General features: G+C 40.9%; 1 protein-coding gene across 1 annotated transcript in view; it reads right to left on the bottom strand.

Moving 5' to 3' along the window:
- cyp19a1a (cytochrome P450, family 19, subfamily A, polypeptide 1a) overlaps positions 1–2,881 on the bottom strand; it is a 14,959-nt gene extending 12,078 nt beyond the window's left edge. The window contains exons 1-3 of the mRNA XM_085773000.1: positions 2,653–2,881; positions 942–1,092; positions 268–422 (exon numbers count right to left, since the gene is read on the bottom strand). Of these exons, the coding sequence (XP_085629126.1) occupies positions 268–422; positions 942–1,092; positions 2,653–2,881 (535 nt within the window). The remainder of the gene's footprint in view (positions 1–267; positions 423–941; positions 1,093–2,652) is intronic.
- Between the last annotated feature and the right edge of the window lie 8,564 nt (positions 2,882–11,445).

The raw sequence follows: 11,445 nt of genomic DNA, 5'->3' as shown, positions 1-11,445 counted from the left end.
ACAAGCTACTTTTTACAGTAATGTGATGAGTCTTATTTTTTAGTATAATTAGATTTGTTTTGACTAGAAATAAGACAAATATTCTTGGTAACATTTTGAGTTTTTGCAGTGTAACACTGTTTTTCCGATCTTAGTGTTTAGAGAATGTCATTTCTGTTTAGAGAATTGAGCCAAACCAACTGAGAGAAACTGTAATACCTGAGGAGTGAGTGTGTGTGTGTGTGTCTGCTGCAGAGTGTGTGTGTGTGTGTGTGTGTGTGTTGTTACCTTTGCTGAAGTAGGTTCTCATCTTCCTCCACTGAGCCACGTCGTTGTTGAAGATGATTCCTCTCTGGTTCATGCCGATGCAGCTCAGCCCCTGTTTGCTGCCGAAGCGCGAGGTGTAGTTTCCGCTCTTCAACACGTGGTGCACGGCCGACGCCCTTTAATTAACGGTGACAACATGAATTAATTAATTAATTAATATTAATTTAATAAAGAAAGTTCAGATGATAGATTTAGATTCACACTGCACTGCAAAAACTCAAAATCTTTCCAAGAATATTTGTCTTATTTCTTGTAAAAATGTCTAATTTCTAGTCAAAACTTAACTCTATAAGACTCATCACCTAAAAATTAACTTGTTTTCAGATAATTTCATTTGTTTCAAACTAATTTTCACTTGAAATAAGTAGAAAAATCTGCCAGTGAAAGCAAGTTTTTTGTGCTTGTAATAAGGAAGAAAAACTTGCTCCACTGTCAGATTTTTCTACTTATTTCAAGTGAAAATCTGCTTGAAAGAAGTAAAAAGTGTCTAAAAACAAGCTACTTTTTAATGTGATGAGTCTTATTTTAAGTAGAATGAGATTGTTTTGACTAGAAATTAGACATTTTGACTAGAAATAAGACAAATATTCTTGGAAAGATTTTGAGTTTTTGCAGTGTGCTCTGTGTAAACCGACCGGCTGATGACGAGCGTCTCCTCTCCGTCAATCCAGACTCTCACCACGTCGCCGTACTTGTTGTTGTAGTAGTTGCTGGCGGTCCCGATCCCGGTCCAGATGAACCGGATGTAGGAGAGAAGAGGCCCCAGACCCAGACAGAAGGACGGACCTGAGGACGACCGAGGACACAGACACAGACTGTGAGGCGTCAGGTTCAATGGTTTGTTTTGCACACGAGAAAAATCATTCAATAGAATAAGGTCTGCACAGATTACAAAGATATAGATAGAGGCAACAAAAAAAGAAGTCACACTGCAAAAACTCAAAATCTTACCAAGAATATTTGCCTTATTTCTAGTCAAAACAAATCTCATAAAACTTAAAATAAGACTCATCACATTAAAAAGTAGCTTGTTTTTAGACACGTTTTACTTTTTTCAAGCATATTTTCACTTGAAATAAGTAGAAGAATCTTTCTTTCTTATTACAAGCACAAAAAACCTGCTTTCACTTCTTTTTCTACTTATTTCAATTGAAAATTTGTTTGAAACAAGTGAAAACTGTCTAAAAACAAGTTAATTTTTAGGCAATGAGTCTTATTCTAAGTGGAAAGAGATTAGTTTTGATTAAAATTGAGACATTTTCACAGGAAATAAGACAAATATTTTGAGTTTTTACAGTGCAGAGAGCTCATGTGAAGCCTTCAGCCATAGGTCAATTTAAAATATGACCAAAGTTGCACAAAATGCACAAAATATATTCATACTGTTATGGGTCAGTGACAATTAAGAGATTGTTTTGAATAGATAGATAAATACATTGTTTTAAAAGCATGAGGTCTGTTCAAATGTTCATCTTGTATTCAAAGTCAGACTGAAGGATGATAAACACTAAATATTTGATCCATCTACAGTGGATTTGAGTGAACTTATAAAAACTTTACTTTCTTCTGAAAACAATAAATTGAAATAGATTTTTTTTTTTTTTGCTATATTGCTATATTTAGATTTTAATGCATTTTAGCAACACTGAGCAGGACTGATCCTAAAAACAAAAAGCTTTTCTTCTAGATAATCTGACAAATCATGTAAAAAATGTAAAGAAACAATAGACAATAGTGTTGCATTGGAAAAGTAAATTGCATTTATTTCACATTTGAGTCTTTTGTAGTTAGATTTTTATGAAAAAATACAATTTACACCATTTGACACTGGGTGACATCACGCCATTGACCTGAATATATTTAATATTAAATATTTATTATATTTAATATTTATTTTCTTACCAAGAATATTTGTCTTATTTCTAGTCAAAATGTCTCATTTCCAGTCAAAACAAATCTCATTATACCTCAAATAAGACTCATCACATAAAAAGCAGCTTGTTTTTAGACACTTTTTACTTCTTTCAAGCAGATTTTCACTTGAAATAAGTAGAAAAATCTGATAGTGGAGCAAGTTTTTCTTTCTTACTGTATTACAAGCACAAAAAACTTACTTTCACTGGCAGATTTTTCTACTTATTTCAATTGAAAATTAGTTTGAAACAAGTGAAAATGATCTAAAAACAAGTTAATTTTTAGGTGATGAATCTTATTTAAAGTGGAAAGAGTTTAATTTTGACCAGAAATGAGACATTTTGACAAGAAATACGACAAATATTCTTGGAAAGATTCTGACTTTTTGCAGTGTATATCGTCGTATTACATGTAAAAGCAGCGTGAACCCACCTGGGACCGTCTTCTTCCTCCTGTCCGCGTGGCTCCAGGCGACCAGCAGCAGACCGGCCAGCAGGATGAGGGTCCTGGTTGCCACGGAGACGCCCGGCGGCTGCACGGCGGTGGCGTTGGAGGACGCAGAGACAGAGACATGAGAGACAGAGACAGACACGTCGGTCAGAAGCATCCCGTCGGGAGAAGAAGAGAGCGGCAGATGACAGGCCGAAGGGACTAGAGCCATGATGGAGGAAGGAGGAGAAACCGAGTGGTGCAGCTGCTTCAGCACCGGGACGCTGCTTTATATCGGTGCTGAGCCAGGTCAGGGTAACACACACGCCACAACAAAGAGCCTCAGAGGTAAACAACACACACACACACACACGTAGACACAGACACGCACACAGCCTTGAGGCGCTGGGTGAGGAGGAGCCTTGAGAGGAGAGGGTTCAGTGGTGAGGAGGAGGAGGAGGAGGAGGAAGAGGAGGAGAGGAGAAAGGAAAGGAGGAGAGGAAAGGAGAGGAGAGGAGAGGAGAGGAGAGGAGAGGAGGAGAGAGAGGAGGAAAGAGGAGAAAGGAAAGGAGGAGAGGAAAGGAGAGAGAGGAGGAGAGGAAAGGAGGAGAGGAGAGAAAAAAGGAAAGGAGGAGAGGAGAGCAGAGCAGAGGAGAGGAAAAGGGAAAGGAGGAGAGGAGAGGAAAAAGAAAAGGAGGAGGGGAGAGGAGAGGAGAGGAGAGGAGAGAGAGGAGGAGAGAAAAGGAGGAGAGGAGAGGAAAAAGGAAAGGAGGAGAGGAGAGCAGAGGAGAGGAAAAGGGAAAGGAGGAGAGGAGAGGAGGATAGAGAAAAAAGGAAAGGAGGAGAGGAGAGGAGAGGAGAGAGAGGAGGAGAGGAGGATAGAGTAAAAAGGAAAGGAGGAGAGGAGAGGAGAGAGAGGAGGAGAGGAATAAGGAAAGGAGGAGAGGAGAGCAGAGCAGAGGAGAGGAAAAGGGAAAGGAGGAGAGGAGAGGAAAAAGAAAAGGAGGAGGGGAGAGGAGGATAGAGTAAAAAGGAAAGGAGGAGAGGAGAGGAAAGAAGGGAGGAGGAGAGGAGGGGAAGAGAAAAGGAGAGGAGGAAAGGAGGAGAGAGAGGAGGAGAGGAGAGAAGAGAGGAGAGGAGGAGAGGAAAGGAGAGAGAGGAGGAGAGGAGGGGAAGAGAAAAGGAGAGGAGAGAAGAGAGGAGAGGAGGAGAGGAAAGGAAAGAGAGGAGGAGAGGAGAGAGGTGAAGCTGGTGTCGACTTCATGTCTCTTCTAACTGTAATAAAACAATGAATGAGTTAATTAGTGAACTGGTGATTTGGAGGAAATCAAAGGATGAAGATCATGAAGATGACCCACACACACACACACACACACACACACACACACACACACACACACACACACACACACACACACACACACACACACACACACACACACACACACACAGCCTTGAGGTGCTGGGTGAGGAGGAGCCTTGAGGAAGAGGAGGAAGAGGAGGAGGAAGGTGGTGTGTGTGTGTGTGTGTTATCTCCTCTGTTTGACTTTCTGATGATGAGACTCTGGAGCTGCTCATCCTTTGATCATCAAACAGCCTTCACACTCAGTTTGTTTTACACTGCAAAAACTCAAAATCATTCCAAGAATATTTGTCTCATTTCTTGTCAAAACTAAACTCTTTCCACTTAAAATAAGACTCATCACCCTAAAAATCTACTTGTTTTTAGATCATTTTCACTGTTTCAAACAAATTGTCACTTGAAATAAGTAGAAAAATCTGCCAGTGAAAGCAAGTTTTATGTTCTTGTAATAAGAAAGAAAATCTTGCTCCACTATCAGATTTTTCTACTTATTTCAAGTGAAAATCTGCTTGAAAGAAGTAAAAAGTGTCTAAAAACAAACTACTTTTTATGTGATGAGTCTTATTTTCTGATGATGAGACTCTGGAGCTGCTCATCCTTTGATCATCAAACAGCCTTCACACTCAGTTTTAGGAATACAAGTGACTTTATTCTCATCTTCTCTGCAGTTCTCTTCTTGCTGTGCTGTCTGTGGATATAGTTATTCTTCTGAGACGCCTATTAAAGAACATTTTTCCCTTTAAAGGGATAGTTCAACATTTTCTCAAATTGGCCCATTGCCCATAATCCCTATAGTCATAGCAGCATTAGGTTCGTTACCGTTAATCGTCGGTGCAAGCTGTTTTTAGAATGGCAGAGCAGAGCCGTGAGCTGCTCAGAGGTACGTTACGGAGGCTCATTATGGGATTTCTTGGTTTCCCCTCATCAAACTCATCAAATACACAATCCAACAACTCCACAACGCTCTGGTGGACAAGTTGTGAGCTGCACATTCACCACGCTATGAGATAATAACACAACGTTACCAGACAGAGTTGTTTTAGAGGGAAATACAAAGACTGTTGATGAAAAACTGTCCCTGAAGGCAACGCGCATCAGTGGTTTTGCATGAATTTACCACATGTGTTTATACCTGATGTTTCCATGTGCTATTCAAAGTGTTAGATTTATGTGCATTTCAGGTTACATCTGCACAAAGAAATATTTTGTAACATTTTCTATTTGATACTGTGTTGTATTGTATTGTATTGTATTGTATTGTATGCACGGAGATGAAAAGTACATGTAATTGTTTACACCTGTGGTTCACTAGGCCTGATTGTATCAGGTGACCCCAGGGATTACTTATTACAGCGCGTCTTCACTTTTTCCTCTTCATGTCTGACGAAGGGCAGGTGCCCGAAACGTTACACTTAAAGCTACATTGTGTAGGAATTCCTCCCATCTAGCGTTGTGGTTGTATATCACAAGCAACTCATATTTTTCATGCTGCATTCAGGTGAAATTGGGCAGACGGCAGACGGACGACAGCCGCTGCACGTAACGGCATGAACAAGCCTCTTTTCCCACAAAAACAATGTACACAGTCAGTGAACATCCCAAACAACACAGAATTGCAGCACATTCAGTGGTCAATATACAAAACAGCAGAAGAATTTACTGTGTAGAGTTACAGTAAAAAAAAAGAAAATGCAGGTGGTGGTTGGTGCAGAGAGATGGAGCTCTGCAGGATCTCTGGAAACACACAGAGAGAGACACCAAGGCCAAACTACAAAGTGCAACAGATAAAGATAATGACAGATTAAAATGTGCAGGAGGAGAGTAGATATCTCTCTTGATTTGAAAATCTTTAATGTCCCCAAAAGGTAATTAGGTTTGCAGCAGAAGTTCAGACACAGGTACGTAAATCTCACATAGCAGACACAAATAATACAAATGAATAGGCTACATAGAGTCATCACAAATTACACTATAGTGCATCGTTCCCAACAGTCTCGCCTACAGCTTATCTAAAAAACAGAAAGGATTTCAGATAGTATATCTATTTGATTTGGCCTGACAAGGGAAAGTAAAGGAACCTTAATTCTCTTGGATGGGAGAAGCTGAAACTCTGCATGAAGAGGATGGAGAGGGTTTGGTAGAACGGCCCTTGGCCTCTGATAAACACGGTCAAGGTCATTCAGGCGAGTGCCAATCGTTTTCTGGCAGAGTTTGACCAGTTTGGTCTCATCATTTGAGGTGCTGAATCATAACAGAAGTTAATATGGACTCAATAAAAGATAAATAAAACATTTTGAAAGCTTTTTGGCAACATATAAATGTAGTTTCAGTTGAAACTGGGCCCCTCCCCTCGGGCTAAAGCTGTGTAGCCTCCTGCCCCAGACAGCAGCAGTTGTCATGACAACAAAGGAAAGGAAATACAGTCTGAGTGAAGCTCTGGAGCCGTGGGCCGATAGCCGACCATCACCAACACCGGGAGCCTCCGTGTTATGTTGTTACCGTTGTGGTGAACTGGGAAGACGGTGTTAGCGGCGGATGCTAACCGCTACCGCTAGCCGAAGTTAGCATCGAGCTAGCTCCCCACAACGGTCCTCATACTTGTTACCAGTGGAGGCTTTAGTCGTCGGTGACGGTGGGGAATCGGTCCGCGGCTCCAGCGCTTCACTCAGACTGTATTTCTGTTTCTTTGCGGTCCTGATGCTGCTGCTGAGAGAGAGAGAGACGTGCTAGCTGCTAGCACTCGTTAGCATCAGAGACAGCTAGTGCGGCTAGCAGCCCTGAGCTACTACTCTGCTGCACGTAGCTTCACCTGATCTCCGCCATTGGCTGAAGAGAAAACACCGACTCTCTCGCCATAGATATCTATACTATGCTCTCTCGCGACTCTCGCTCTCCACCCAGAAACGTCCCCGTGCACAATAAAACCTGAACGAAACAGAGCAAAAGACCAAAATACAGGCGGGGGGGGGCTGCAGACACAGCCCCCACCACACAGGACTAGAAGCCCAAAGGTGATGATTAACACCTCGTCCTGACATGCAGCGAGCGAGCGAAACGGCGACGAAAACTCGCGCAAAGGTGTCCTGATATGCAGCGTGACGATTTTGTCACAAGTATATTCTATTGGTTCAGAATCCAAACCAATCAAATTATCGAGGGACGTAAACAAACTTGTGGCGCTATTTTGAGATTCCTGGCATTTGCTGGTTGCCATTTTTCACATCTTGGAGTGTTTTTTAAATTTTATTTCTCTCATATTCTCCTCTCTCTGATAACTGGCTTGTCAACAGGAAGCAGCGTGAACTTTTCAACCAATAAGAAGCGTTTAGGGGCGGGACACCGCCGCGAAATTTCGTCCAGATAGAGACAGAGCGAGCGATTTTTTTCAGGGTTGAGCGGCACGTCAGGACAGGCTGATTAAAAAGTAGACATTCTAATCACTTTTCCTCGCTCGCATCGCTGTGGCATCGCTGTATGTCAGGACGGGGTGTAAGACCGATTTCATTTGTATAGCCAAGTCTAATGTTTATTTTTGGCCAAAAAATTCCAGTCCCAACCTTTAAAATACCTCAATATCCTCAGATAAAACAACCTCTGATTTGCTTTTCGACAGGCGGCATCTGAGTTGGTCTCAACGGACAGTTTATCATCCAGGATGGAGCCTAAATACTTATAGCTACTGACTATTTCCATTGTTGGGCAGAGACTTGACAGTTCCCATGATGACTGACAGCATAAAGGACCTACAGTAGCTACATCTCCACCTCCAAGCCTTCATCTCTGCACCAGCAGTAGTACAGCAACCACGAAAACACCTCTTCATCTCAGCTAGATCCTCCAGATCTGTTCCAGTTTCAATGAAACCTGAACAAACTCCTCTCCCTGCAGAAGGATCCATCAAAATACGACAAAAAAAAACAACAAAAGGTTGGGTAAAAACTCAGAGAGAGACTTTACTGCTCCCAGTTGAAGTGAATGTCCTGGAAAGTTATTATTATTATTATTACAGGTTTGTCTGTCATGAAAAGTGAAATGAACAAGAAACATGTAAACATGAGTTTCTTTCCACCAGTAGATGGAGAAGCGGAGCTGCACCAAACTGAATCTGCACATTTACAACAACAACAACAACCATATCATTATTTACTCCGACTGTGGTGACAGCTATTTGACTTTAGTTATTAATATTTCACTATTTTCTACAACAGCTCCTAAAGATTCACATCTCATCTTCAAACGTGTCCTTACAAATAATACAAACAGAAAATACAGTCATCAATAATAACAGAATCATACAAAACATGTCTATAATAGAAGTTATAGACAGATTATATTTTGTAATCATATTTAAAATGTTGAGTATTGATCATTGATCATATTTTACTTTTACTATTTTTACTTTTACCAAAATAAAAGCCAAATAATAATAAATCCAGCTCCATCTCAGCAGTGAGAGGGGAATACATTGAAATAAACTGTAATTATAATAAACACAACCACAAAGGACAGACGGACATCAGTGGAGACTAAATCACTCACTTGTTTTGTATTTTTACTTTCCAGACATCTGAACAATGTATAAAGCTACTTTCAAAATTCTTGTTTTATTTTGTTGACACATTAGAGTCAGAAGTTTTCACTGTGGGGATTTTGGATATCTCTTTTTTATCACTCTGTAAATGAGAAAATACTGTCATCAGACCTAAAAAATCGAATTTCGCCATGTTTTTTGGAAATAAAATGTTGTATGAATGACATATCAACAATCCCCTCTGTAAAAACCTTCATAATATAGACAGGAATAAAAAATAATAAAATAAAACAATAAAATAAAAACATAGGCTAGTAGTCACTGTGACAATAGAGAAATCGTGTGTTTTCGCAGCAAAAACAACTGGCCAGGAAGGGGTTAAACATTTTGAAACCCATGTCAAAAGTGATTTTCATGTTTGGTCCAGACCCAGTCTTATATGTATCACAAATATTTCGGGAGTAGCCTAACTTATGTTAAATGTCTCTCTTGAATATAAAATATTTGTATCTATTCAAGATTCAAACAACTTCATTTATTCATCCCCAATGGGAAACACACAGTCAGTCTGTCAGTAAAACAGCAGCATAGGAATGTGAATATTTTGTATTATTTTATTTTTCTGTCCCCCCCCCCAACCCAAACCCCTCTGGATAAAGGACTCTGTGAATTCACTCTCGCCCACTCGCGGCTGCAGGAATGTGAGGCGTTCAGTGTCACGGCTCAGATTGTTCTGTGTGATTAAACGGGGACAAACGCTCCGTTTGAGCCAGAGAGCAGAAGTTACTGTAACGTGGTCAAACCACAGCTTTGTCAACAAGGACCAGAGTGAGATGAAGTGAAATGTCAGAGCATGAATCCACTCACATCATCACCACCACCGTGTGAACCTCTCTGTTTCTCCTCATGGAGCACAACACATGTTTATTATGTCTGAGGACTTTTTACTTTCTAATTATTCTCTATGAAGTCACTGCTCTGACATCATCAACTTTACTCACATCATCACCTCAACTGGAAACACCAGAGACTCTCTGTTAATGTGAACAGTTCATCAAGTGGAAGATGAAATGATCCAAAAGACATAAAGTTACAGACGACACATTCACTTTACATTTTAAACTATATATATATGTAATTTATTTATTCTTTTTTTCATCTTTTTGTTCAAACTGTCTGATACCTTGGTCAAAGTTCTCTGAGAGCTCCAGTCTCCTGGGTTTCCCATTCTTTTGCTGCTGCTGCTTTGTTTCCCTTTTTCACTCTGAAACTGTAGAAAACTAAAATAATACACTGATATTGATGAAAATATTGAAAAAGAGAGTTTCATGTTTAAATGTCTTTTGGAGATCATTTCATCTTCCTCTTGATGAACTGTTAAACACATTAACATACATTTTAAACCAGGGGGGGGCAAACTTTTGCATAATGACGCTGTATATCTGTGTAGTCTTATCTGTCATCAACAAGAGGTTACGGGTTAGCGCGTTACATTTGTGTGGCGGTGTCGCCATGGAGACGAGAGCTGGGACACCGGGTCGGAGGCTCTGATCTTACCAGGTTGGTTTTCAGCCAAGAGACGCTCCATTCTCCCTGGAACTAGTTACTAGTCACTGATTTAACCAGAACTGGTGGAAATCCTAAGGAGTTAAGGTGGAAATCCTGAAGAGTTCCTCTTTAAGTGAGAGGAGAAATTAATCTTCTATGAAATAGTGAATAACTCAAAGAAGCTGTTTTTGATTCTAATGATAAAGCTTGTCATTGAGTCACTTTATTGATCCCTGGAGGGAAAAGTGGAAAAATGAAACTTAGATAGAGGTGTAAGAAATAAAATACTACAACTACAATACCCACGGCTTACAATATACACATATAGCCTCCTACCCAATAGCAGAAAAAGTGTAGATATTTTCATATAATTGGTAAAAAAATGTGGTTTAATCGACAGTGAACGTGTGAGACGTTGCAGACGGACACAGTGTGAAGGAGGAGACTCGTCCTTGGTCTGAGGCGGAGAGCTGGATCTGTGGAGGAGCAGCTGCAGCCTGGAGAGGAGGAGGAACCAGGAGGAACCAGCAGGAGAAGGTCGGAGCAGCAGAGGTGGAGGACGAGCTGGTGTTTCATTGGTCCGCCAGCACTTACCCCCCTTTTTCACGTTACCTTGACAACTAAATGTTGTTGTTGGCTCTGTCCGCCGGTCTGGGACTGATAATAATTCACTGTTTACTTTCAGCAGCTGAAGCTGTTTGAGGGACGGACTCACAACAGCTGACCAGAGCATCAGACGACACACAGCAAACTTCTTCTTCCTGCTCCGTCCATTAAAGGGGAATTGCCTTTTTTTTACAATCTGGACCTTATTTCTAACATAAAATCCGATCATTTCCTCCCCCAGATAACTTTGGTGTCATTACAAGTGGTTGTGATGAAATGAGCTCCAGCCGAGAGCCGCGTATATCCGTATAATGGAGTCTACAGGGCAGCAGAATGCAGCCTCTAAATAACACATTATCTGCAGAGAAACTCCTTCATTTCACCAAGATTTAGTTCTGATAGGCTAGTGCTATTCCCCTCTGAGTCCGGGGTTAGCTGTTATCAACATCTCTGAGCGCCGCACGGCTCATTCTGATAATAATCATTCTGCTTCGGCATTCGGGTCCATTTTTATCTCAACTAGCCGGAGCTTTAGTGAGATGACATCATCCAGGTCAGAGGTCAGTAGGTCAACCTACAGACCCGGATGTTGATAACAGCTAACCCCGGACTCAGAGGGGAATAGCACTAGCCTATCAGAACTAAATATTGGTGAAATGAAGGAGTTTCTCTGCAGATAATGTGTTATTTAGAGGCTGCATTCTGCTGCCCTGTAGACTCCATTATACGGATATACGCGGCTCTCGGC

The sequence above is a fragment of the Trachurus japonicus genome, chromosome 3 (genome assembly GCF_045865225.1).
Source record: "Trachurus japonicus isolate A0001 chromosome 3, Traja_1.0".
NCBI lineage: Eukaryota > Metazoa > Chordata > Actinopteri > Carangiformes > Carangidae > Trachurus > Trachurus japonicus.
This window is presented reverse-complemented; position numbering and strand designations above follow the sequence as displayed.